The 25,725-nt window shown below is 61.2% G+C and overlaps 1 protein-coding gene across 1 annotated transcript in view; it reads right to left on the bottom strand.

Moving 5' to 3' along the window:
* GAS6 (growth arrest specific 6) overlaps positions 1–18,863 on the bottom strand; it is a 29,840-nt gene extending 10,977 nt beyond the window's left edge. The window contains exons 1-6 of the mRNA XM_043477681.1: positions 18,588–18,863; positions 18,188–18,354; positions 7,841–7,865; positions 6,537–6,599; positions 4,386–4,508; positions 3,555–3,677 (exon numbers count right to left, since the gene is read on the bottom strand). Coding sequence (XP_043333616.1) covers positions 3,555–3,677; positions 4,386–4,508; positions 6,537–6,599; positions 7,841–7,865; positions 18,188–18,354; positions 18,588–18,660 — 574 coding nt within the window. The 5' untranslated portion in view covers positions 18,661–18,863. The remainder of the gene's footprint in view (positions 1–3,554; positions 3,678–4,385; positions 4,509–6,536; positions 6,600–7,840; positions 7,866–18,187; positions 18,355–18,587) is intronic.
* Between the last annotated feature and the right edge of the window lie 6,862 nt (positions 18,864–25,725).

Genomic DNA, 25,725 nt, shown 5'->3' with positions numbered 1-25,725 from the left:
CTCCCCCCTTCCACCCCCTCCCCCCTCCATCCTCTCCCCCCTCCTCCCCCCCCTTCCCCCCTCCCCTCCCTCCTCCCCCACCTTCTCCCCTCCCCTCCCCCCGCCCTTTTCCCGTCCGTCCATCCGTTGGGCTTTCAGCCCCAGCCCAGAAGCAGGGTCCTGGTTGAGAAGGCTGACTCCTGTCTCTGCAGGGCACTGGCCGGCCAGGTGCACAAAGTTGTTGCTGAATTCAAACGACAGCAGTCCAGGAAGGTAAAAAAGTACCTCTGGGGCCTTTTAACCCAAAGTCCCACCCCGCATCCCCAGAGCCCCCCGGCCACCACGCTGACAGCATGGGCCTCACACTGAGGTCTGCCCGAGGAACACCAGCACCACAGTCACGGTCAGTGACCATCAGGGTCTGTCCTGAGGCTCCCTCCCCTCTGCCACATGGCCAAACCAGTATCAGCAGGAGTAGCCTGCAGCCAAGAGCTGGTTCCTAAGGAGACAGGGAATTTCTAGAAAGTGCAACTGGTACTTCAAAGTACGCAAAGACTCACAGCTGCTCCTGACTTGTCACAAGGGAGCTCGGCAAACATAGGCTTTCAGACGCGGAAACTAAGATTCCTCCCAGAGACGGTGGGAATGATCCATGTGCTCCCCACAGGGAGCCTGTAAGCCCGCGGGCCCCACACTGTCAGGACTGATCTGCACCGAGCTGCCCAACCTATAGGCACTGCAGGAGCCAGGCTGGGCCGAGCCCACATGGGCCAGGCTGGCAGTGGGTCCAGACCAGCCCTAGCTATCCAGGGGCGGGAGGTGCCAAGCGAAGTCCCCAGCGGGTAGGCACCACGCTCACACTGGGGGCCACAGGCAGGTACCCCACACCGTGCCGTCTCAGCAGTACCAGCCCCCGCCCTCAGCTGCCGAGACTTCACTACAATCGTAGGGAAAGCTCGCAGCCCACCCTGCAGTCTTGCTCTACCTAACCGGCTCCATAAAAGTTCATGAGCAATGACCAGCCTCTGGGTGGTCCCCTGTTCGCAGCCAAGAAAGTGCCCAGAGATTCATCCGCAAAGGCTGGGCAGTGTTTCAGGGCAGACCCCTAGAGCCCAGCCCCACAGGCGCAGAGTCCCCACCCCCTCGCTCTCAGCATCTCAGGGCTGACCACAGAGGACATGGTGAGAAGATGCCTCACTGCAGGGATCCTAAGGAAACAGAGATGCCAAGAGAAAGGGAGGTGCGGGGCCAGCATCTGCAGGCACACCCCGAAACAGGTGTTGGGGTGGGGCCCGTGCCATCAGGCTAAGTAGAGACCAGTCCTGCTAACAGGGGAGGCATAGGGCCTGCCCCGCTGTCCTCAGTCAGGGATGCAGGATGCTGGGATTCACTCAGAGCCGGAGGCCGCCTCACCCCTGGGTGGTCTGTGAGGTACACAAGCGGTTCAAAGCCGGCCCTCGGGGTTTTCCAAAGAGGGCGCCTTCGCAGGGCTGCGACAGTGCCTGGGGCACCCACACGGACAGCACAGGGCTCCCCTAGAATCTGAGCCCCACAGTCTGGGCCAGGCCCCGGAACTGCCCCGGCAGCTGCGGGCACAGGAGAGGCTGAGTCTGAGTAGAGAAGGGCCCCTGGAGAAGTGAGGGGAGAAGCCCTGGGTCCCTGAGCACCGCCTTCCACACCTCACAACGACAGCCCTGCAACACGCCCTGCCAGGAAGCGCGTTCTCAGGGGAGGCAGATGGTTGTGAAGGGCCGGGGGGGCGGGGTGGGAACTGCCACCGGGACACACGGATGCCTCCCGCGTCTCGTCAGGCCTGGGAGGCACCGATGTGCATTGACTGGAAGTGGTTTCTCCAGATAAGAGAGCCAACCCGCGTCTGTGCTCGGGGCCCCCCTGGGGCTCCCGGCCCCCCGGGCCCTGACCCCTTGTGCTGCCGCGACAGATGGGAATTCATGGAGAGAGGGAGGCGGGCGGGCAAGGTGCCCCTGGAGAGTGGGGTGAGAGACGGGTGCCTCTGGGGAGTGGGCAGCTTGCAGTGGTTTCTTGGGGTGCCCCGGGTGCTGGATGTGGGGAGCCCCAGACTGCAGCCCCAGACTGCAGAAGTGGGGGTGCAGGGTAGCTGCCTTCTGCTTCACTCCAGAGCAGACCTTTCTCAGAGGAAGGCTGGTGACTGGGGCCTTGGGAAGCCAGTGGGGCGGGGGTGGTGAGGTAGGATCCTGGAGGCATCGAGCAGGACCCTGCAGGCCCCCCCACCCCCCACCCACCAAGTATGAAGCTAAGCAGTCCTGATCAGGACGACAGTCACAGACTCAGCGTCGGATGCACATGTCTGAGTGGGTTCACAGAGGCTGTAACTGGCGCCAGAGGCACAGGCAGACTGCACGATGAGCAGACTGCAGACATGCCAGACGCGGCTCTGTCTTGAGCAGAACTGAACCTGTGGCCTTGAGAGAATGGGATTCACACTATCGCTCACGACAATCTGTGTCTCTGTGGGCATTGGAATCGTTTGTTCTGCCCATATGTGTAAGGAGGCAACTAAAACCGTCAGCAAAGAGACGCTCCAGGCCTCCAGGGACATCATTCCCTCTGAGAGCATGGTGCCCGTGTCAGCAGGAGGCAGTTACAGAAAGCAGACCATCAGCCCAACCCCTCAGAGAGGCAGCGACGTTCTGTAAGTGCGGATTCGTGAGCAGCCCTTTGCAGGACTCCGCCCTGAGCAGGAAGCCCCCTTTCACATCACTTTAGCAAAACTGCATGTAACTGGCTTTTAACCAGGCCCTGCCCTGCTCCACCCCACCTCTGGCCCAAGCACAACCTTCACACAGCACCCTGCTTAACGTAATGGTTCTTTCTGCGGATCAAAGAACGAGAAATAAAGAACAGATGACCAGGTCTCTCCCCAGCTTCCCCTTCAGTAACCTCATGAACAAACTGTGTGACCAGACAGTAAGACAGTGCCTGGAGGGGCCGTGAGGAGAGCTGAGCGGCCTGCATGCTGTGTGGGCAGCAGGACGCTGACCCCCATCTCAGTGGCTAATGAGGCTCCTTCCTGCATCCCTTTAAAAGCTCTCAAGGCCAAGCCGAGTCTCCAGAGGTGGTTTTGGGGGTTGCTGAGCCCACCATCTCCCCAGCTTGCCAGCACTCTGATTAAAGGCACCTTCCTTTTCTACCATTTGTGAGCTCTGATCTTGCCCACACCTCCCCACAAGGCGTCTGGGGCCCTGATGTGCACAGGAACGTCTGCAGGCTCCGTGGCCGGGAAGGAGGCCTGGCAACCACCCCACCGCCTCTCCCAGAGCAGCAGACAGGCCTCCCCAGCGGGGCGGGCTCCGTCCACAGATCTGAGTGAATCAGCCTGTGTCCCGGCTCTGGGGCTCGTGGCCACGGACAAGCCTGGGCATGTGCCGTGTCTGCAGGACGCCCTCCTGCCCTCCCTCCAGAACCACGGAGCCAGCCACAACCTCAGCCTCCCGCAGAGGAGCCAGGCGGCCGAGGCCTCAGCCTGCTGACTTCTGGCAACTGCAGAGGCGAACGGGCGAGGACAGAGGCCGGGGGTCCCGGGTCAGGCTCACCGTGGCAGGTCCGACTGTCTGGGGAGAGCGTGTAGCCCCCGTGGCAGGCACACTGGAAGCTGCCCGGCTGGTTGTAGCATATTTGGCTGCAGCCTCCGTTCTCCTGGCTGCACTCGTTGACATCTGGGAACAGGACGCGGGGCCAGAGGTGACCCACGACCGCCTGGAACACTCGGCAACATTTGCACCCCCAGCCCCACAGAATCCACCCTCAGACCCTGGGTGGGGGGCACAGTCTTGTGTCCGGATGGGAGGCTCTGAGGGGCTCAGGGCTCCCTCTGCAGCGAGGGGCTGCCCAAGGGTTCTAACCAGGTCCCAGGGTCTACTGCAGCTTCTCTGCTGACCCAGCATGCCGGGAAGTCAGGGAGGGCGGAGGTGAACCTGCTCCTGACTCCCTTCCAACCAGTGGGGGCCCAGACAGGGAGCCTGCCTCAGGGAGGGCGTGCCCTCCCCCACAGTGCCCTGGAAGAGCTGGCCTGGCTTGGGCACTGCTCGGGGCCCAGCACCGTGGCTTTTCAAGCTGGATGGCACCCTGCCTGGGGTAGCAGCAGGACACCCAGCACTGTCCAGACATCCACGCCTCCGGGAGGACTTGAGAGGCTGAGGACCCCACCCACCCATCTCCTGGGAGCCGACCAGCTCCTGTGTCCCCACACAGCTGGCCTGCCCCCGACATCTCCTCACTCCTGTCGCAGCTGGACACGCTGCGGTGGCTGTGTCCCCTGGCAGGAGCGGAAGAGGGGGGCCAGAGCCCAGCCCTGCCAGCCCAGGCCCTTGGTGGCCCCGAGGGGGCTCCTGACACCCCTATCTCCCCAGGTAACGCAGCCTCACCTCTGTCGCAAAGTCGCCCTGCCCAGCCGTCTCTGCATTGGCAGTAGAAGTTGCCCATGAGGTCCTGGCAGACTTGGGTCCCTTTCTTATCGCAGGGATCTGGAGAGCACTGGTCAGGCAGCTCTGAGTGGAAAGCAAAGAGAAGGGGGCCCTGAGCTGGGAGAGCGCCAAAGCAGGTCCGGGGCACTGGCTGGCCACACCGAACCCCACCTCCCCCGGAGGCGGTCACAGACCAGGCCGGCCAGGCCCCGGCTGACCCCAGGAAACTCAGGTCAGCTTGGAGGGAGCAGCCGCCCACCTACCAGGCTAGAGGCTGGGGCTGCACCCTGGGGCCTCAGGGGAGAGGCGAGGCCTGGCTGGGCCCCAGAGCCAGACGGACCTCCCAGGGAGCAGGTCACAGGGCCCCGGCAGGCACAGGAAGCAGGAACAGGTCCCCACCCCCTGCCCAGCTTCCCCCGAGACGCGAGCAGTGGCCCCTGCTCCCCGAGCGCTCAGCAGCCCCGTGTCCAGCTCGCACGGAGCGTGCCCAGGACCCCTGGGCAGTGGGGGACGTGCGCAGGGCCAGGCAGCTCCCGAGCCGGATGGTCCCGCCACCCTCCTGCAGCACCCAGCACGTCAGAGGCCCCACGGGAGGGGCGGCTGGACGCGGGCGCGTCCCCACCAGACACACTCGGTTAGACTTAAGTTATTGCAGAAGGACAAGCCTGAGTTTGTTACCTTCGCCTGGAATTTGCCTAGGATGCCCAACACCGCCCATTACAAATCTCAGGGTCCCCAGGCCGAGAGGGCAACCCCACCTTCTCCTGGGGGTGGACAACTCCCCGCAGGAAGAATTCCACCCACTTTCCTTTGCTGCCTCATTGGGAAGCTCATCTCTGGGGAAGAGTGAGGAGCATGTTTGCGGGTGTCCCAAGCTTCTGAGGAATTCGGTGGATGCGGGCAGCCCGTGGACAGGCTCTGGGCTGAGCCCTGACCCAGGCCCGACAGGAGGGAGCTGAGGGGTTATCTGCCTGTTGCCGGCGGTGGGAGGGTGCAAGGCAGAGAGGCCGCCCTCTGCACTGGAATGCGCGGCATCTGCTATGGTCAGTGGAGGCCAGTCTCGTGGCTTCTGCTCCTCCTTCCAGAAATGTGAGGGCAACGACAAGTTATAACCTGGGCAGGGCATGCTCAGAAGAGAAAGCCGAGACACTGCCCTCGTGGGGACAGCTGGGTCACAGACGGCTGCACCAGAGGCTGACGGGGGCAGAGATAACGTGTCTGCTTCATGGAACTCTCAGGCCACAGCCAGGCCTGGAGTCAAGGCTCAGCTGAGATGTGTGTACGTGTGGATCGAAAGCCATGTGACCGGACACCAAAAATGTCAGTGTTACCGTATGATAACTTAATAATAATAATAAAGATGCGTGATAACCTGGGGGGGGGGTGGGGAATCTTGCTACCTTTACTACAAACGGCTAACCCGCAAACTCTACAGTTCCTACAAACTCAACAGTTCCTACAAACTGAGAAAGGTAGGCAAAGAATATGAACAAACCATTCGCAGAGAAAGAAACAGGTGAAGCTCGGCTTCACTCATGAGTAAGAAAAACTAAACTGAAGAGATTGAGGGTCATTTCCCCACTTTCCTACTGGAAAAGATAAAAAGTAAAAGAAGTACATTTGGTAGGTGCAGGTACTGGGGGGCACTCCCGCCCTCTGTAGGGGTAACGGGCCAGGTCTGCGTCAAAACTGGGGAAGGACACAGCTTTCCCTCTGCACTCCCACTCCTAGGCGCTGACCCAGCAGAGGTGCTCAGGGAGACAAGGAGACCACTCTGGTTTGTTTGTTACAATAAAAAACTGGAAAAAGCCCAGGAGTTTGCCAGTGCACCCCGCTTACCAAGCATGCTGCCCACCAAGTGAGCTGAGAACATTCTCAGAACCAGTGACTGTAGTGAAAGGGGACTTAACTGACCAGGAGGTGGGCCCAGATGGGCCTTCCCTCTACCCGGGAGAGGTCAGCACTTCATGCCGCACACACTTTGGCTCAGGGCAGAGGGGGCTGACCTCAGGCTGTGGCTCTGAAGGCCATAGGGACACCTGGGGCCCCTGGGAATGACCGCGAGGCCCTGAGAGCCCAGACTCAGGGGCTGCAAGGAAGGAGCACGCTTACTTTGCACGCAGGTGACGAAAGCTGGGTTCTTTCTGTACGGAGAGCCATGTTCACGGATGCATTCTGCAAGACAGGGAGGGGGCGTCACCCTCTGACATGCTCATGCTGACACAGCATTTTAACACCAAAAACGAGCAGGTGCCTCCAACGGGCAGAGCTCTGTCTGAGGGGCGCTGGCCCCTGCAACCTTGAGTGGGGAGGGTCCTGCTATTGCTCAGAAGGCTCTCTGGTGGCCCTCTGGATGCTCTCTGACCGTGGCAGAGACCCAAGCTCCATCTCAACCCGACCCCTGTTTGGAACAGCGCCCTGGGTTTGATGGAGACCGAGCTCCTCCCCGCTACGCAGTCAGCTGGGCCTCCGCCCCGGGCCAGGGCGGGGGAGCGACCACGAGCATCTGGGACAACGGATGCTGAGCCACTGCACTGGCCTCTCAGGAGGCCGCTGCTGCCCAAGCAAACGCGGAGGACGTGGGCACGGCAGTGGACAGCACTGGAGGCAGCCCAGGGGACCACGGCACCCTTCCTGAGGACACAAACCCACGCACCCAGGAGCAAGGCCACACGGGGCCTGGGCTGGGCTGCTCAGGGCCGACCACGGTCCACTCTGCTTGCCACCAGATGTGCACCCCAGAGAGGCACCTCTAAGAGGCTGTAAGGTCAATGGAAAAGTGACCAAAAGGCACTCGACACAGTTAGAAGGGAGAGCCCCGAATACCTCTCTCACCACAAGTACAGACATCCCAAGAGCCCCCAAGAGGCACGGACCAAGGAGCAGCTCCGCGGGGACTTCCAGATCGCCCTGAAGAGACTGGGCCGTCTTCCTCTCGCTCCCCGCAAAGTCCAGCGGGGCTTTCCAGGCCCCCTCCCCCCAACATTGACAGAGATGTCGCTGCTTGACAGCCAAGGCGGCTTGCTTGCACAATCTTGTTCAAGTTAAGCAAAATCATCTCTAATGTTCTCAGCTTTAGTTACTCTTACGGTGTCAACAGCCACAGCCGACACAGGCAAGAGCTCCCCGGGGCCTTCAGAAACGTCACGGGGGGAGTCCTGAGACTAAACCAACCGTGTTCCCAGTTAACCAGCTAAGCTGGGGGTCAGAGCGATGTGGAGGTTTGCCAACAACGACGCTGGCTGCAAGTGACACTAGTGGTCACCACGGTGGGAGGGTCACAGACCAGGCTTTGCCCTGTGAGCCCACGAGGTCCCACCTCACTGTCACGGAGCTTTGTCCCTCAGGAACAACTCAGTGACGCGGTCTGAGCAACCTCTCCTCCCCAACTAAAGGAGGCCGTGATTTCAACTTACCTAAGTACCTTGGATAAAAGTACTCCTGTGGAAAGAGAAAAAGAAAGGCAGCGGTTAACTGGCAGGGTGCCTGGTGTCTGGGCACCCCCACGGCCGCTCGGCTAGGAACCTCACCCTCCCCTTGGGAGGCAGGTGCTTGCAGAGGGCGAGGGCGAGGACGGTCCAGAAAGCTGCTTTCTGCCTCTAAGATGGCAGGGAGGGGCGGGGGGGGGGGGGGGGGGGGGGGGGGGGGGGGGGGGGGGGGGGGGGGGGGGGGGGGGGGGGGGGGGGGGGGGGGGGGGGGGGCGGGGAGGCCCAAGTAGCCCCGGGGCTTCTGCAGGGTGCTTGCATGCCTGCTTGCATGCCGAGACCCCGCCGGCCATAAGCAGCATAATGCCACTGACAGCAGCTATGCCACGTGGGTAAAGTGTCTTTCAGGATGAGAAACGCCCAAAAGAACCCAGCCTCAGACCCGGCGGGAGGACTCCCAGGAGCTACTGTGTTTGTAAACCAGGCCAGAAGAGGACAGAGGGTGTGAAGGGCACGTCCTTTCACCAGGTCGGAGCTGGGCAGTGAGTCTGGGAGACTGTCTCCAGCTGCCACGGGGTGGGGTCACAGCAGCCCGCCCCTGCCTCTGACGCCCCTCAGGGTTGATGGCGGAGCCGTTTGGTCCTAAATCCCCTCCCCAAGGAAACCAAGTGACCCGATGTCACCAGCTTGCTGGTGTCTAATCCTCATGACCACCCTCCCAGGAAGGTCGCTCTCATCAGCCCATTGTCACAGATGAGTGAGCTGAGACTCCAGGCCGCTGCGGAGGTGACTGTCACCTCCACTCACTGGGCTGGGCCCCCGGGCCTGGGGGTGGGGTGGGGGCGCCCTGTAGATGCAGTCAGTTCATGCTTTTAGAAATAACATTCTGGCAGGGGTGCTTCTTGTAAAACGCCCTCTCCGCTCCAACAAGCCGGGCTGCGTTTTCCCTGCCCAGTTTCAGTCCTGCACCAGTTGGCTCCAGGAACAGACAGGCAGGCAGGTTTGGGCCCCTGTGACGAGCGCTTTCGGGTCCCCCGGGATCTGTGGGTCGTGGCATCTTTCTGGGGTTAGCGGGACAGCAGAGGGCACTGGACTTTGTCATGGGTGGAGGGGTTTGGTTCTGAAAGAGAAGTCAGGGTGGGGGCAGGCAGGGCCTGCTCAGGGTGAGGAAGCCAGGGGTCAGACCAGGGCCGGGCAGGAGGGAGGCTGTGGGGCGGCTGCCCGCCTCTCATAGGCGGCCGCGTGGCTGCAGCTTTGCAGACAGATGTTCTCCACTTCCCCAAATCACGACGAGCTGATGGTAACGCGACACATTTTAATACTGACCCTGCGGCTGTGAAAAAGCCCTCTCTGCCTCTTGAGAAACCTGTATGCAGGTCAGGAAGCAACAGTTAGAACTGGACATGGAACAACAGACTGGTTCCAAATAGGAAAAGGAGTACGTCAAGGCTGTATATTGTCACCCTGCTTATTTAACTTATATGCAGAGTCATCATGAAAACACTAGTCTGGAAGAAACACAAGCTGGAATCAAGATTGCTGGGAGAAAATCATAACCTCAGATATGCAGATGACACCACCCTATGGCAAAAATGAAGAGGAACTAAAAAGCCTCTTGATGAAGGTGAAAGAGGAGTGAAAAAAGTTGGTTTAAACTCAACATTCAGAAAATAAGATCATGGCATCTAGTCCCATCACCTCATGTGAAATAGATGGGGGCAGTGGAAACAGTGTCAGACTTTATTTTTTGGGGGCTCCAAAATCACTGCAGATGTTGACTGCAGCCATGAAATTAAAAGACGCTTACTCCTTGAAGGAAAAGTTATGACCAACCTAGATAGCATATTAAAAAGCAGAGACATTACTTTGCCAGCAAAGGTCCGTCTGGTCAAGGCTATGGTTTTTCCAGTGGTCATGTATGAATGTGAGAGTTGGACTGTGAAGAAAGCTGAGTGTTGAAAAATTGATGCTTTTGAACTGTGGTGTTGGAGAAGACTCTTGAGAGTCCCTTGGACTGCAAGGAGATCCCACCAGTCCATCCTAAAGGAGATCAGTCCAGAGTGTTCATTGGAAGGACTGATGCTGAAGCTGAAACTCCAGTAATTTGGCCACCTCATGCGAAGAGTTGACTCATTGGAGAAGACCCTGATGCTGGGAGGGATTGGGGGCAGGATGAGAAGGGGACGACAGAGGATGAGATGGCTGGATGGCATCACCGACTCGATGGGCATGAGTTTGAGTAAACTCTGGGAGTTTGTGATAGACAGGGAGGCCTGGCGTGCTGCGATTCATGGGGGCGCAAAGAGTTGGACACGACTGAGCGACTGAACTGACTGACTGAACTGGAGGAGTAAACGCAGGAACATGTGGCCAAAGGTCCTTCCAGGAGCTGACCCAAGGCAGCGGGGCCCGCCTGGGTTTGCAGTGAGGCTGCCGTGGGCTCTGGCCACGTCCTCTGCCACGGCACAGCACATCCGAGCCTCCTCCTCTCCCTCTGCTCCTCATGATCCGTCCCCCTAAGGGGAAAGGAGAGCTGTTCACCCTGAGCTCCTCGGAGGCAGCCACGTCCCTGCGGGGCCCAGGTGAGGCTGGGACTCCCGCCTCCACTCAGCCCCACCTTCCACCGGCCACGCACACTCCCCGCCCTGAGCGCAGACGAGCCGGGACACCCAGCCCCAGCTCCACTGACCTCTGCAGACGCTGCCCTCCAGACACACCGTGTCGGTGGTGCCTGAATGCTTTTGTCTGGAGTGTCCGGGACCTTTACCTGGGCTACACAACATGACAGGAGTCTCACATCACACTGCAACAAATGCGATTGTTCCCCAAACAGTGAACTGAGAATTTATTGCTTCCTTTAACCTGTAGCTGTCCGCAATTTTAGCTCCAAAGATCTCTACTCTCTGTCAAAGCAGGCTGGGACCCGGGTGTCACGACAGTTTGCTTATCGACAGGGCAGACGCAGGCGTTCTCCCCAGGAGCCGGTGGGTAGGGCCCGCCAAGGCCCAGCCAGCGCTCACACCCCGGTCTCACCAGGAGGCCACCACTGCTCAGGAGCTGGCCCCCGAGAGCGTGAAGCTCAGCGCAGCCCCTCCTGCAGGCGGGCACCCCAGCTCCCTCGGTGCCCACGGACCCCGTGGGGCTCCACACGTCTTCCTGGCGGTTCAGACAAAGCCTTCTTCCCTTCCTTCCCCAGTTCCTCTCCTGAGATTCTCCCAACGAGGCGCGGGAGACTCTATGAGACCGAAGGAAACGCGGACACTGCTTCTGAGGCCACAGGCCTCCTGGATGCCCTAGGCCCTGCTCTCCCGGAGGACCCCAGGTGGGCCCCTAGGCACCCCGCGAGGGCGCTGCGTCCCCTCTGTCCTCAGACACTGATGCACAGGCTGCAGGGAGGTCCTGGAACAAAGCCCTGATGTCACTAGCCAGAGGCGTGGGTGAGCCGGGGCCCACAGCAGCTCCGCACGTGCGCGCGCGTGTGTGTGTGTGCGCGTGTGTGTGTTTGTGTGTGTGTGTGTGTGTGGCTCCCGGGGCTGCCTCCATCCCCACAGCCATCCCCTCCCACCCAGCCTGCCCCCGCATGACAGGGGTCGGGAAGCCCAGTCCTCCGGGTCCGATCACATCAGTGTCAGGATAAGCTGCCCTGGATGCTATGCTCAGGGCTGGGGCAGGTGGCCGTGACCCTCGGGGTGTGGAGATCCCAGCGCCCCTCACTACAGTTTTCCTGCAGTCCGCCCCTGCCCCCGGCACATCCCATCGTACAGCCTCCTCACCCCCCCGGCCCCAGAGTCCCCACTGCCCCGGGCACCTGCAGCACCCCAGCTGCTGGCAGGCCCGGGCGTCAGCGGGGCCCTGAGGCAGCTGACAGGCTCCGGCGGATGGGAGACCCGAGGCCCAGGGTGGGGCATGAGCCAGGGACCGGAGGGGCTGGTCCCTCCAGCACAGGCTGTGAGTGTGCAGCTGAAAGGCCCGCGTGTGAGGCGTGTTGTGCAAACCTCCTGGCGGGCTCAGTACAGTGTCTCCTGCCAGGCACGAAAATACTCTCGGAAATGGACCTCATAAAACAGGTTTGTTTCCAAATACTGCTCCCCCACGGCAGAGATTTGTAGCTGCTGTCCAGCATCCAATTCTCCCTTCATCCCCAGTAACAGAACCTGGATTCAGTTAGAGCAACAGAGCAGCCAGCTGCAGGACTACACTTCCCAGCCACCCCTGCAACTAGGCGTGGCCGTGCGACCAAGTCCTGGCCAATGGGATACACACAGGGAGCAAAACAGAGTAGAGATGGGGTGCTTTGGTTCTCTGGCCTCCTTGCTGGAATGCACATGTGATGGCTGGTTCTCCAGCATCTTGCCCGCTGTGCGAGGAGGCCTGGAAGACAAAGGCCACGCACCAGTGCAGCGGAGCACAAACAGGTCACGTAAGGCCCTGGGCCCCACGTGGAGCAGCCCTGGGCAGCCTGCCTTCCACCTTCTACATGAGAGAGAAACACAGTCTTACTTAAACCACTCTAATGAGGCCAAAGTACCAGACTAACTGAATTTGAAAAATGAGTGCAAATAGATGTGTCATGGCCTGCAAAGTGAAAATTTCATAAGTCAATGAGAATGTTCTGGGAAATGGGCAACACGAAGGCCTTTCTTTCCTTCTCGTGTGCTTTCCTGGCAGAGGCCTCTCAGGGCTGCGGGCGCTCCCCTTCACGGCACTGGCTGACCATCCACAGCCTTGCTTGGAGACACCTTTGTTCTCAAGGCCAAATGCAGCTATGATGCTCACCGGAGTGGCTGGGGTGCTCACTGGCAGGACAGGAAACAACCGGAAACAACTAGGCTGCACCGCGTCCTAAGCCTCGCCAGGGCCCGCGTCCTAAGCCTCCCCAGGGGCCAGGCCTCGCTGGGTCCTAAGTCTCCCCAGGGGCCAGGCCTCATTGGGTCCTAAGCCTCCCCAGGGGCCAGGCCTCATTGGGTCCTAAGCCTCCCCAGGGGCCAGGCCTCGCTGGGTCCTAAGCCTCCCCAGGTCCTAAGTCTCACCAGGGGCCAGGCCTTGCTGGGTCCTAAGCCTCCCCAGGGTCCAGGCCTTGCTGGGTCCTAAGCCTCCCCGGGTGCCAGGCCTCACCACACCCTCTGGTGGCACAGAAGTGACATGCCTGATGTCCAGGTGCTCTTCCTGGCAGCTGTGAATATGCTGGCAGGAGATGAAAAAAGCAGGCGTGGAGCCTCCTGGGGCCCCAGAAGAGTAAGCTCCTGCTGACGTGTTACAAAGTGACAGGGAACGACGCATCTTCCTCCAACTCTGAGCGATGCTCCTGCTCCCTCTGACCCGTCCCTGCCCACATGTGGTGGCCGCCTTGGGGAGCTTGGAGAGCATGTGACCAGGGGAGGGACGACGCTGCCCACCCGCTGCCAACAGAGACACGCCCACCAGCCCCTGGCGAGCAGGGGGCGTCTGCCAGGAGCCCATGCAGCAGAAGGGCAGGGCAGGAGCCAGCAGACGCCGGGCAGGGATGAGACCTGTGGTCAGGAGTGCGCGAGGGCTTGGGGGTCATCCCATACCCAACTCCTCCTTAAAAATTACTTTAAAACATAATAACTTGCACTCTCCCAGGGTCACAATTTACAAGCGTACACACGTGGACTGCAGTGAAATCACTGGACGGACATCACCACCACAGGGCCAGGAACCCCAACATCTACACTAACTCTCAAACCACAGCGAAGTCTGCAGCCCAGAAACAGCTCCGACCTCTGAGCTCAGCGGACACAGCGTGAGGACATCCCACACGCACCGGCAGAGCTGGAGTAAAGTGACAGCCTCGCTGGGTTTGGAACGTCCCAGCCCAGCCACTCGGAATCTCAAAAACCAGGCTTCGAGCATAAGCTTCTTAAAGGTCATTTTCTTCCCAAGTCCCATAGGCAGACCTGCAGTGCCCTTGAGAATATCTTTAGGTTTTCCACAGACGCTGAGCCCATGGTCACGGATGACACATCATTTAGGGGCCTGCCCTGTCATTAGGCCGCTGGGCCCATCTCCACACTGAGCTGACCCCCCAGGACTAGCGTGTATGAGGATTCAGGGGCAGCAAAGGGGGGCCAGACAGAGCTGTCCCTCCCCCAAGGCCATCCAGGGAGAGGCTGGCCCGCGTGGGGGCCCTGCGTGCCACCCGTCTAACCAGTGGTCTGCAGGCCTCTGGGTCATGTGGAGTCAACTCCAGAGAAAATGCAACGGGCAACTCAGAGAACCTGCTCCTGTTGGCTTCCAATGGAGGAAGCCTGGGAGGGACCAGGCCCTGGGGGACGCCTGGCCACAGTGAACAGGGGGCTTCCTGGACAGACAGGAGCTGGGGCTGAGTCTGCACCGGTGGGGGCCTAGTCCCATCCTCCATGGACCCTCAGGGGGCAGAGAGGAGTGTGTCTGAGCATCTGAGGCAGTGTTAGGGAGCTGCTGACACGGTGGGGCGGGGCGTGGGGGGCAGGTGGGCCTCGGCTGTCCTGGAGGTCACTGGGGGTGACAAGGTCCCCCATCCCCTCCTGCTGGGACCCCATTTCTGTGCCCCTGAGACTCCTTAGGCCACTGCAACAAGAGGAGACTTGAGGGAAGGGGTTTTCCCCTCCCTCGGGTGTCCCCCCCAAGCTGTCCCTAAGATGCTGGGATCGGAGGAGGCAGGTGTCCTTGGATGGCCAGCACAGCTCAGAGAAGCCCAGCAGCTCACAGGGCTCTGAAACCCACTGCACCCAGAAAACCCTCCTGGTAGGGAACCTGCCCACCACAGAGCCCCCACGTCTGAGGGGGAGGGAGTCAGGGGTGGAGGCAGGTGGAGCGAGACAGAGACAGACACTGCCAGACAGAGACAGAGAGACAGAGGGACGTGAGATCAGAAGTCAGGCTCCGGCTGCACCAGATGCTGAGACTTTGGGGCGTGACACTCGCCGAGCTGCGGACGTGAGAGTGTGACTGTCTGCATCTCAAACAAACAAGGGGATGGAGGACCAAGACCTGGAACCCCCTCCAACCTGCAGGCCTCAGGGGGCCCCTGTGCTGGGAGGTGCAGAACTGGGCCTCAGCCACGGGTCTGGCTGGGTGAGTCTTTCGTCCAGAATCCTTTCCTGAAGCCAAGGGCAGTGGTATGGGCTCTAGTGCCCGCTTGCCTTGAAGGACCTAAGTAGGAAGGTGACTGTGCTGGGCTGGTGAGCTTTCAGGAGAACTTGGGGAGTCCAGCAGGGCGGCCAGCACCAAGTCCTCTGAACAAGACCCCAGGAGGAGGACAGTGCTGGGAAGACAGAGTAACAATGTGAGAGGAAAACAAGATAAGAAAAGGGAGCCTAATCACAGGGCTCCAGGGGAGGGCAGGGTGGGACACTCCCGATGCTGAAAGAATGTGGAGGAGACTATCCGTCCCTGGAGGGAAGCCTGGGAAGCGCTGGACTGGTCAGGAAGGCCCCAGGCTCCTTCCTCTCCAGGGCTCCACAGCCACTGGAATCAGGAAGGTGCCCAAAGCTACCTGCTCAGAGGAGGGGCTCATCCACAGAGAGGAAGGCGGTGCAGGGTGGAACAATCCGCCTGGGCAGGAAGCGCCCAGAACACGCCCAGCACAGAGGGCACCACCTCCAGGGATTCCAGGGTGGGCACGTGGCCCAGAGGGCTGGCTCCAGGTGCTGGAGCCCCCACCCGGCCCGGGCACAGGGCGGCCGCCCCATCTTCTGCCCGCAACCCCGGAGACACGGGACAGGCTGCCCCTCTGCCAGAAGCAAAGGGCCTGTGGGAAATGCTCCCGCAGGCGTGTATGGCTGTGATGGGGCAGCCGCATGGAGGATGTCCTGCCGTGGCTGGCGGGTGAGGACGGGCTGTCCCAGTGCCAGCCCCTTGAGCTGGCAGCGCTCTCAGCCCAGAGGCCGTGGCCTCCCCGTCACACGTCAGGACGCACCGGGCTCCTGCGACTTCCTGAACTAAGACCAGGGCCTCGTCGAGGTCACACCCACACACGATCACAAAGAGCCAGGAATCTGAGGGCAAGGGAGTGATGCTTCTCAGGAGAGCCCAGACTCTCAGGAGCCGGGGGCCATGGGCGAGGTCACAGGACCACTTCACTTGATGCGCTGCTTTTCCAAAGGTTTATTAGCAGTGAGTTGTGTTTGCAGGGTATTCCCCACCCCTGGGACCCAGGACCTCCTCAAAGTGAAGGATAGGATGGTGTGGACGCCTGGAGGGGCATCTGGTCGACCAGAGCAGAACATGAGGAAGTCCCCTAAGCTCCAGCCCCAACACCCGACCCGAACTGGCTCCTCCAGAAGCCAGTGCCCCTCAGTGAACGCAGAAAGAGCTCGTCCGCCCGGGAAGCTGCTAATAAAGGGAAAGGTGTGACTGCGATTCGGGGATGGGTCAGGAAGGATAGGATTCTGGAAAATTACACGCGGCTTTGATGTGAAAGGAGTCCACGCGTTCCAATGGGGTGGATGGGGCGGGTGTGGGAGGCAACTCCCCTGGGAAGGGAGGGGGCAGGACGCCAGAGGGAGTGCCAAGTCCCTGTGTTAAAGTCGCTGCTGTGAGCACTGCTGTCCTTGCCCTCATTTCATCCACTGCAGACAAGCTTCTGGAGGGGGCATGGCCACCCACTCTAGTATTCTTGCCTGGAGACTCCCCGTGGACAGAGGAGCCTGGTGGGCCACAGTCCTTGGGGTCACACAGAGTCAGACACGACAGAGCGACTGAGCACAGACAAGGTTATAGCAAACCTAAGAACAGCTACAGTGGGGCGGGGTGGGCTCTGGGAAGGGTGCACGGTGACCAGTGTGCAGTGTGTTCAGCCCAAGCCTCTCCTGCCTGCAGGAGCAGGGCCCGGGTGGGGCAGGGCTGGTGCGGGAAGCAGTCTCATTGCCCTCAAGTCTGGTCACCTGCAAGCCCCATCCTGTGCTCTGTATGAGCCAGTGTTCCAGGCTGGGCCTGGGACTGGCAGGAACACACTTATCACACACCCCGCAGTCAGGCAATGACCCAAGCAGCCAGCACACAGCCCGCGTGGGACCTTCAGAAACGCTCCGCGGAGCAAGCTCCCCAGGGCCAGCAGGACTTATCAGAGATGGGAGGACAGGCAGAAGAGACGGGGCAGGGCAGGACTGCAGCTCACACGGGTTAAAGCATGCCACTGCTGACACGGGAGAGTCACCAGTCACAGCTCAGCCACCGCAGCCGCGGGCTGTGCCAAGGCCAAGGAAGGGCACGGGCCGGTCATCGCCATCAGGCTTGTTTCAGAGAGGGGACCACGGGCTGGGTCAAGCCAGCCAGTCAGAAACATGGGTTACAGTAAAAGCCTGCATCCTTCACACTCATTTGTTCATTGCATGAGACGCTTATTCCACCCCAGAATTATTCTTTAAAAGAAATATTCCAGTAGAACCAAAAACAGCTGTGAAATCATCCTGACCTCAGGGTGTGAAGTGAGGCAGGGTGAGCCCACCCCTCTACCAGTCCTACTTCCCAGCGGGGAGCTCCTGGGCACACACCCCAGCCTCTGCCCCACCTAAGATGGCACAGAGCACCCAGGGCCACTCCCTGTGGTCGGCTGCCTGTCGCCCCACCGTCTTCACGACACTTTTAATAGAAACTTTTTGAACTGAGCCGTCCTGAGCCAGCACCTTAGGCTCCTGCAGTCGCCGCGGTTCCCAGGGTGCACCTTGCGGCTGCCCGGCCCGCCCTCCCGCATGTGCCAGCCCTGCTCCGTCCTCCCAGTCCTCCCAGCGTGGGACCTGCTGCCTCCGGCATGTCCAGCCCTCCGTCTTTGAAGCTGAGGCTCCCGCCTCTAGATAGGGATCTGTGGACAGCCCCACCCCCACCTCTAATCTGGCCAAGGGGGCAGGGAGGCAGGAAACTGTTCCGGCTCTTCAACCATTTATTTCGTTTACGTTTTAAACTGGACCCTACTCTTTCTGGTTGAGCTGTCAGAGCTGCAGTTTCCTTCAAGGCGGCTGCCTTCCGAGGCCTGCCGCGGGAAGCGACTGCGAGCGTCCACAGGACCCCCCCCCCCCCACTGGCATCGGCCGCCTCTCCCGCGCTGAGGGGCAGCTGGCATCACCGGGAGAACAGGGGCTCGAAAGGACGAGGCCTGCGGGTGGCCGGGGCGGCACACCGCACCCTGCCCTTCCGCCGCCGCCGCCGCCTCCCTGTATAAGGGTCGGTGTGCCCGCAGAAGGGTTTGCCGCGGACCCCAGGCTCCCGCCCGTGCGCGCGGACAGTGTCCCCTGAAGGGTGGTGCCGCGGGAGCGGGGGTCGAGGTGACCCGCCTGCCCCGACGCTCCGCTCGCGGCCCTAAGGCTCCGGGTGCACTCCTCGCCGCCCCGCGCTCACCGTCTCGGGGTCGTTCTCGAACACCTCGCGGGCCTCCTCCCGGCTGCACAGCTCCTCCACACACTCCCTCTCCAGGTGGCCCTGCTTGGCCTCCTCGAAGACCTGGTAGGCGCGGCGCTGCCTGGGCCTCAGGAACTGCGCCGCCTCGCGCGCCCGCAGCATCACGGCTTCCCGGGCGTGGGCGGGAGGAGCGGGGAGAGAGCGGAGACTCTCCGTCAGCGCGGCGGCGCCGGGGCCGGGGCGCGCGGGGCCGAGGCGCACGGGGCGGAGGGGCGCGCGGGGCCGAGGTGAACCGGGCTGGGTTGGGGTGCGGGTGCCGAGGCGCCCCTCGCCCTACAGGGGGGCGGAGTGCTGGGGGTCTCCCGGCCCGGCGCGCCCCGCGGCCCCGCGCGGTACTCACTGTGCGCCGACTCGGAGGCCAGCAGGAGCAGCAGCAGCGCGGTGCCCAGGGCGGCGACGGGTCCGTGCGGCATGGCGGGGCGGGGCGGGGCGGGTCGGGGCCGGGGCCGAGGGCCGGCACTGAGACCGGGGCCGGGAGCCGGGCACGCGCGGTCAGAGCGCCCGGGGGGCCGTGGCGAGGCGCGGACGCCGAGGGGCTGTGGCTCCGGTCATCCTGTGCGAGCGGCTCTGAAGGTCACATCCCGGCGGCGGCACCGCGGCGCTCGCGCGGGGCTGGGCGGGGGCGGCGGCGGGGGCGGGGCGCGCGGCAGGACCGGCCTCGGGGCCGCGCGGGGCGGGCGGGGCGCGCCGGCCTCTCCGCCGGGCCGAGCGGGTTTTCTCAGGAAGATCAAAGCCCGGAGGGGCAGCGGGTCTTCGGGACGAAGGCGGGGAGTTCCCCAGCCCCCGGACCCGGACCCCGCGCCCAATCGCGGGTTAAGTTTATGTAACCGGGCGGTGCGAACGCGGAGAGGAGGTCACGCGAGTACAGCCTGTCAGGTACAGACGGACATTTAGCAGCTTCAAACCTCTTTCCACCCCGTCCCCCGACCGCGCCCCAGATCTCCGCGTCCTTTTTGAAGACTTTATTCCGGGGCACGTGTTCTCAAGACCACTACCCACCAAAGGAGAGACACCAGCGAGCCGCACTGGGGTCCAGGGAGCTAGATGAGATGATGTCCTTCTGTAGTTTCTGTTTTCACGGTGATGACGTTGGAAAACCTCGAGGGCTCCCAGTAGCTATTTAAACTGAAAGCAGTGTTCTTTCGTTCTGGGGGACCAATATTTCGCAAAGTCACAAGCAAAAAAAAAAAAAAAAAAAATCCACAGAAGCAAAACCAAAGCAGAGCAGCCCCCTCGGGGGACCGGGGCGAGTACCGGGCGGCGCCGCTTCGGGGGTCCTGACCGGAGCACGCGCCCGCGCGGGACAGTAAAGGGGCGGCGAGGCACCCCCACCCCGACCTCCAGTCCGCACCTGCGCCCACCCCACCTTCCCTGGAGGGCCGATGAGCGCCGCTGCTGGCAGATTCCTTGAGGTCAAAGGTTTGAAGGTGGGGTAGTGAAAGTGAATATGTTAATTTCAGGGAAAAGGATGTTCCCCCAACCTCTACAGAATTAACAATTTAATAGCCCGGACGTCTGCCCCTGAGTCTGCGCTCCGTTCCCAGCCTCCCACCTCAGCGGGGACTCCAAGCCGGCTTGGAATGGCAGGCGCTTACACAGAATATTGACCACGTTAATCTTCCTGCTTGTCCTAACTGAGGAGAAGCACTGCTTTCAAAAATCTGGGGGAGGCAGAAAATCCTTCAGTCGTGATTTACACCAGATCTTTAATTGGTGGCACTTCTGTTATTGGAGGTCCCAGAGCTGCTTGGATCTGTGAGCTTACAGTTTTCATTGAATTTGGAAAAAAAAATTGGCCATTATTTTTCAAATGCTGTTTATGTCTCTCAAACCTCTCCTCTTTGGGGAACTCCAGTGGCACATACATATGGCTACTTGAAGTTTTCCCAGAACTTACTAAATGCTCTTTTTAACATTTTTTTCTCTCTGTATGATTTTGGTATTTTCTGTTGTTGGGCCTTCAAGTCCCCCAATCTCTTCTTTTGCAGCGTTATATCCATCCATCCACGCAGGGTCTTCTTCATCTCCGACGTTTGTTTCTGTCTCTGGAGCTTCGCCTGAAGCCTCTTCAGGCAGGAGCAGAGCTAGATGCCCTCCTGCTGCAGCCGCGCGGCAGGGCCCCTGGACCAGGGATGCTCCAAAGCCCATGAACAGAAGAGTCCCACTCTGGCAGAAGGGACTGGAACTGTCCAGGCCATGTGAGAACCTCGGGGTTGGCGCCTCTGATCATTTCATGTGGTTCTTTCCCAGTCTTGGGAGTCTTCCCGAGATTGTAGCAACTCAGCCAAAGCGGTCTCAGAAGCTCCTTCTCTGGGCAGCAGTCTCCCGGGAGGGATGGGTGGCTGGGGTCCCCTCCCTGCAGTGGGAGAGGTCTGGGCCCACCTTCACCTGTGTTCTGTCCTGCAGGGTCACTCTCATTGCCTGATGGCAGTGTCTGGAATACTGTCATTTCCTAGATTTGTCTGGTTCTGCAGTTGTTTCAGACTCTGCCTGGTAAATCAGACAGGAAGTTGAGTCTGGGCCACGTGACACTGTCTTGTCCAGAACAGAACCCTCCAGACATAGTTTAATGAAGGTTTTTTTACCCCCAAACCATGTTTTGCACCCACTGGTAGGTACTTGGGGCTTCCCTGGTGGCTCAGATGGTAGAGAGTCTGCCTGCAATGCAGTAGACTCGGGTTCAGGCCCTGGTTTCAGTGTTTTGTTAACCTGCAGTTTTTAACGACATAGGGTGGAGGGTAGCAGAGTTTTATCAGATGTGAGTTTTTATTTCCACTGTATTTCTCAGAGTACGTGCTGGATCCTGATGTAAAATGTATTTATTGCTGTGGGTTATGGTCCAAAAGTTTGAAAGATGTTGCTAACCATCGTGAGTCAACGTGGTCCAGCCCCACTGAGGTGAAATTGCTGTTGTGGAAAAGTCCTTCAGGGTTTCCCAGGCTGCTTCAAGCTCAGCCCTGGGTCCCAGGACCCCTCAGCCCCGGCAGACCAGGGTGGTTGCTCCCCATACTCTGCCCCATTGGGGGTTCCCTGGCAGCCTGTGACTTACAAGTGGTTTTGTGCCGAGCTCTGTGTGAAGTGGTTTCGTGGAATGCTCTAGGGTCTTGCTGGAAACAACAGCCATCCCCAGGCGAGGCTGCTGAAGTAGCCTGGTTAACCCTGCTTGTCTGAAACTAGCACCCTGGCCTGAGGCTGGGCCTGGTGAGGGCAGCCAGGGGTGGGGGGGCTCTGGGCCCACATGCAGTTCACACCCCAGGGAGCCTTTGGCGGTCACCTTTCTACACCCCGTTTCCTTATCCGGGCACAGCGCAGATAAGGGTCGTGAGAGAGGGGCCGTGGCCTCCGTGTCGTGTGTCTGGCTGCAGCGGCTGCTGCTGGTCAGCAGACGCTGGTTCCGCCCGCGGCGTCCGCGCACTCAGCTCTAGCACACGAGATGCGTGGGGGCTCGCGCACCAGAGGCACCTGTGGGGCTGAGTACACGGAGGCCGAGGCTCTCGGAGGACAGCCTCCCCGGCCCGCAGGCCTCGCGGGCTGCCTGTTTGGGATGCAGCGTGGGCCCGGCGCGGCCTCCTGGGCCAACTGCCGGGACTCCCGGATTCAGAGGTGTGCCCACCAAGGCCAGTGTGGCTGTGTGTGGGGCCCATCGGTTGGGTGACTGAGAAGTCCTGGCCGGCGCTGACCTCGGGCCCTGGTGGTGCTGGACCCCCTGTGCCGGCAGGTGACGTGTCCTCTGGCAGCAGCGAGACGGTGCTGTCCTGAAACCCGAGGAGCCGCGTGGTTCTGAGGGGCCCCGCCGGAGCTCCACGGGCGCGTCCGCTTGGCCTGAGTGGCCCTGGCACTGTGCACTCAGCTGCCTCACTGGCACGCAGAGCTCCCCGAGACGGCAAGGTTGCTGGGCAGACGGAATGCCACAGATGCCCCTTGTGTCCGTTAACAGAAGCGCCGTTGTGCCGGAGGGGTAGATAAACACGCCACCACAGGAAAGTTTACAGTTTTAGAGTTTTCGGGTCACTAGCTTCTGTTCAGAACATTGTTTTTCCTTTCTGGCTGATAAGGTGTCTGTTAGAAAGCTGTGTAAGCTGGCTTAGACTGTGTTCTAAAGATCTGAAGCCCAGGCGCACAGGTCTCACTCTGCTGCAGCGACCTCCGGTGAAGTCACAGTTCTTGGGGCTTCCTCCTCAGTCACTGGCACTGGCTGGGCGGGAGGCTCGGGGGTCAGGGCAGAGCCCTGCTCGCCGCCCCGCAGAGCTCCGGGCGGACTTTTAACCTTATCATTGTGACAAAGACTGATTTTGCAAAGCGTGATAGGAAGTGTTCTTTTCATATCTACTCATCTCCCAAGCAGATTTTGTTAGTCAAGTATGTCTGAACACACTGCAAGCTGATTTTAACTTGAGGCAGAGCAACCGTGAGAAGACTGTTCCTGGGAGGGTCAGTGGTGGCTTCTTCCGGCGTGAAGCAGCCAGCAGGAAGGGCCTGGATGGGGCAGGAAGGGGCAAGAGAGGTGGGTGCAGGCGTGAGGCGCCAAGAGCAGGCTGTGGGCACAGAGCCCCCTCCATCGGGGCTGAGCCGCGGACACAGGGCCCCCTCCATCAGGGCTGAGCCGCGGGCACAGGGCCCCCTCCGTCGGGGCTGAGCCGCGGGCACAGGGCCCCCTCCGTCGGGGCTGAGCCGCGGGCACAGGCCCCCTCCGTCGGGGCTGAGCCGCGGACTCCGTCGGGGCTCCGTCGGGGCTGAGCCGCGGGCACAGGGCCCCCTCCGTCGGGGCTGAGCCGCGGGCACAGGGCCCCCTCCGTCGGGGCTGACCCGCGGGCACACGGCCCCCTCCGTCGGGGCTGAGCGGGCGCCCCCTCCGTCGGGGCTGAGCCGCGGGCACGGCCCCCTCCGTCGGGGCTGAGCCGCGGGCACAGGGCCCCCTCCGTCGGGGCTGACCCGCGGGCACAGGGCCCCCTCCGTCGGGGCTGACCCGCGGGCACAGGGCCCCCTCCGTCGGGGCTGACCCGCGGGCACAGGGCCCCCTCCGTCGGGGCTGAGCCGCGGGCACAGGGCCCCCTCCGTCGGGGCTGAGCCGCGGGCACAGGGCCCCCTCCGTCGGGGCTGAGCCGCGGGCACAGGGCCCCCTCCGTCGGGGCTGACCCGCGGGCACAGGGCCCCCTCCGTCGGGGCTGAGCCGCGGGCACAGGGCCCCCTCCGTCGGGGCTGAGCCGCGGGCACAGGGCCCCCTCCGTCGGGGCTGAGCCGCGGGCACAGGGCCCCCTCCGTCGGGGCTGACCCGCGGGCACAGGGCCCCCTCCGTCGGGGCTGACCCACGGGCACACGGCCCCCTCCGTCGGGGCTGAGTCACAGGCTCTGTGGGGCCCGGGATCCTCCCCTTCAGCCTCCCATCTTCTGGTTCTGTGACTTCCCGAGTCTCCATGTAAGACTGACCATCTGGTCAGCTGCCGTTTGCTGAAACATCAAGGTTCCCACGGTTTCAGGGTGCTGGGAAGCAGGGCTTGGAGCTGGCACGTCCCTGGAGTGCAGGTGACGCGTGGTGGCCTGACCTCCGCTTGTTGCCCAGGTCACTGGATGCACATGCGCAGCTGCAGCGGCATGGATCCCATCTGTGAGGGGATGCAGCCTCCATGGGCCCGTGGGCTGCCACGTGCCTGGGGACATGTGGTTGAGAGCAGCTACCTATGGAGGGTGCAGGGGATGTTCCCTTACCGTGTTCTTGCATCTCTGCACCTGTTCTGTCTTTTGCAGCAAGCACAAGTTACTGCTACGACAAGCCCGTGAGTATCGAATGTTGGAGCCCCTGCGGGTGGGGAGACCAGGTGCAGAGGGAGGGGCCTCCGTAGATGCAGAGGCCAGGCGTGAGACCCACCCCAGCTTCGCGCTCAGAGGAGGTGCCTCCCCTGGTGTGAGGATGCTGAGCGTGTGGTGTCTCCGGCCAGTCAGGCCCAGTCCCAGAGGGGCTCAGGGCTGCCTGTCTGTCGGGCCGAGTTACTGGGTGCTTCTGTCTGTAACAGCCGTCAGGATCTTTGAAGTCGAATGACTTGGTCTCTGCTGAGGCCAGGGGTGGGCGCCCGGCCAGGGGCCAGGCCTGCTGTGTCATTGGTCATTCAGCTGACAGAAAGGAGGGGTCATGATAAGACAGTAGTGACATCCCCCGAGCTCGTCCCCTTCGCTGGTGACGGGTGCAGGTCAGTGTCCAGGCGGGTGGGCCAGGCAGGGCTCCGGGCCACTCCTCCCTGCCAACCGTCTGATGAGCTGCGGCCCGAGCCTCCACCCAAGTCACACCAGTGGCTTCTGTTGTGGGGACCCGGGTCAGTCCTTTGCGGCCAGAACTTGTGCACCTGTAGGAAGCGGGGAGGGTGATGCTTGGGTGTCTTGGTCTGATCTGCCTTCCAAGGCTGGTCTAACAGCGCCATGGGGGAGGCCGCCTGAGGACCCCGGAGTCGTGTGCAGCCTCAGTTTTGAACCCACCACCTGCCGACAGAAACAATCTGGGATTATGGACATGGGTGCCTAGATGAGCTGGTCTGAGCCTTGACCTTTACACAAACTGATGAGCTTTGCTTTAGTTAATGAAAAAAACCTGGTTCAGTGAGAGCTTGAAGACACCTAGAAATCATCCTCTGGAGAGGATCAAAAATGTTTCCAGTAGCCGCGGGAGCCCCTGGGGTTGACCAGCTAACACTTGTGGAGTTGGTTTCACCTTCAAGGGCAGGACAGGTGAGCGGTGACCTGTGAGGCCATCCCCATGCAGCCAAGACACCAGCGTGTGAACTTGGGTTCATTTCCTGAGGTTGGCAGAGCCGGGAGGCCCGTCTCCGCAGGCTCCTGACCCCAGGCTGCCTCCCGTGTGGTTTGTCCTCTGTCTGTGGGCGTGACATGCTGTAGTTTTAAATATTTCAAAACCTGACTCTCACACAGATGCAGAATGAACAAGTGTCAAATATTTATCCTCTCATTAACGAGGGAATCAGAGAGTGAAGTTGTTCCAGGAGCATTTTAAGGAGCTGGTGTCCACAGCCGCTGAGGGACTGCGTGCAGGGCTGCGGGGCTGGATGCTCAGGTGCTGTGTGCCCCGCAGGGTCGCGTGGAAGGAAGTCACGCGCCCCTTTGCCAGTGAAGCTCTAACCCCACAGTGACTCTGCAGCCTGCCTCTGTGACCCGCAGGACGCTGGGCCCCGGTGAACGCCTGGTGGGCTGGGCAAAAGGACAGGCTGATGCTGGGGTCTCGCCACATGCTGTCCGGCCAGATCTCCAAGTCTGGGGTATTTTTCTCAACACAGATGGTGCTCACCTCCCCGAGAAGAGGCCATTGTACTATCAGACAATGTGGTCTGTCCTCAAGTAGCCTTTAACCTGCTCTGGCCGGTGACTGGAGCTGTGACTCCAGGTAACAGGAAAGCTGGTTCACAGGCCTGATTCCCTCACAGTGGGTTTCCCCATTCACGAACGCCCTGGGGTCAGTGCCCACCTAGAACACC

Source organism: Cervus canadensis, chromosome 9 (assembly GCF_019320065.1).
Source record: "Cervus canadensis isolate Bull #8, Minnesota chromosome 9, ASM1932006v1, whole genome shotgun sequence".
Lineage (NCBI taxonomy): Eukaryota > Metazoa > Chordata > Mammalia > Artiodactyla > Cervidae > Cervus > Cervus canadensis.
The sequence above is the reverse complement of the archived record's forward strand: the minus strand, read 5'-3'. Positions and strand labels throughout refer to the sequence as shown.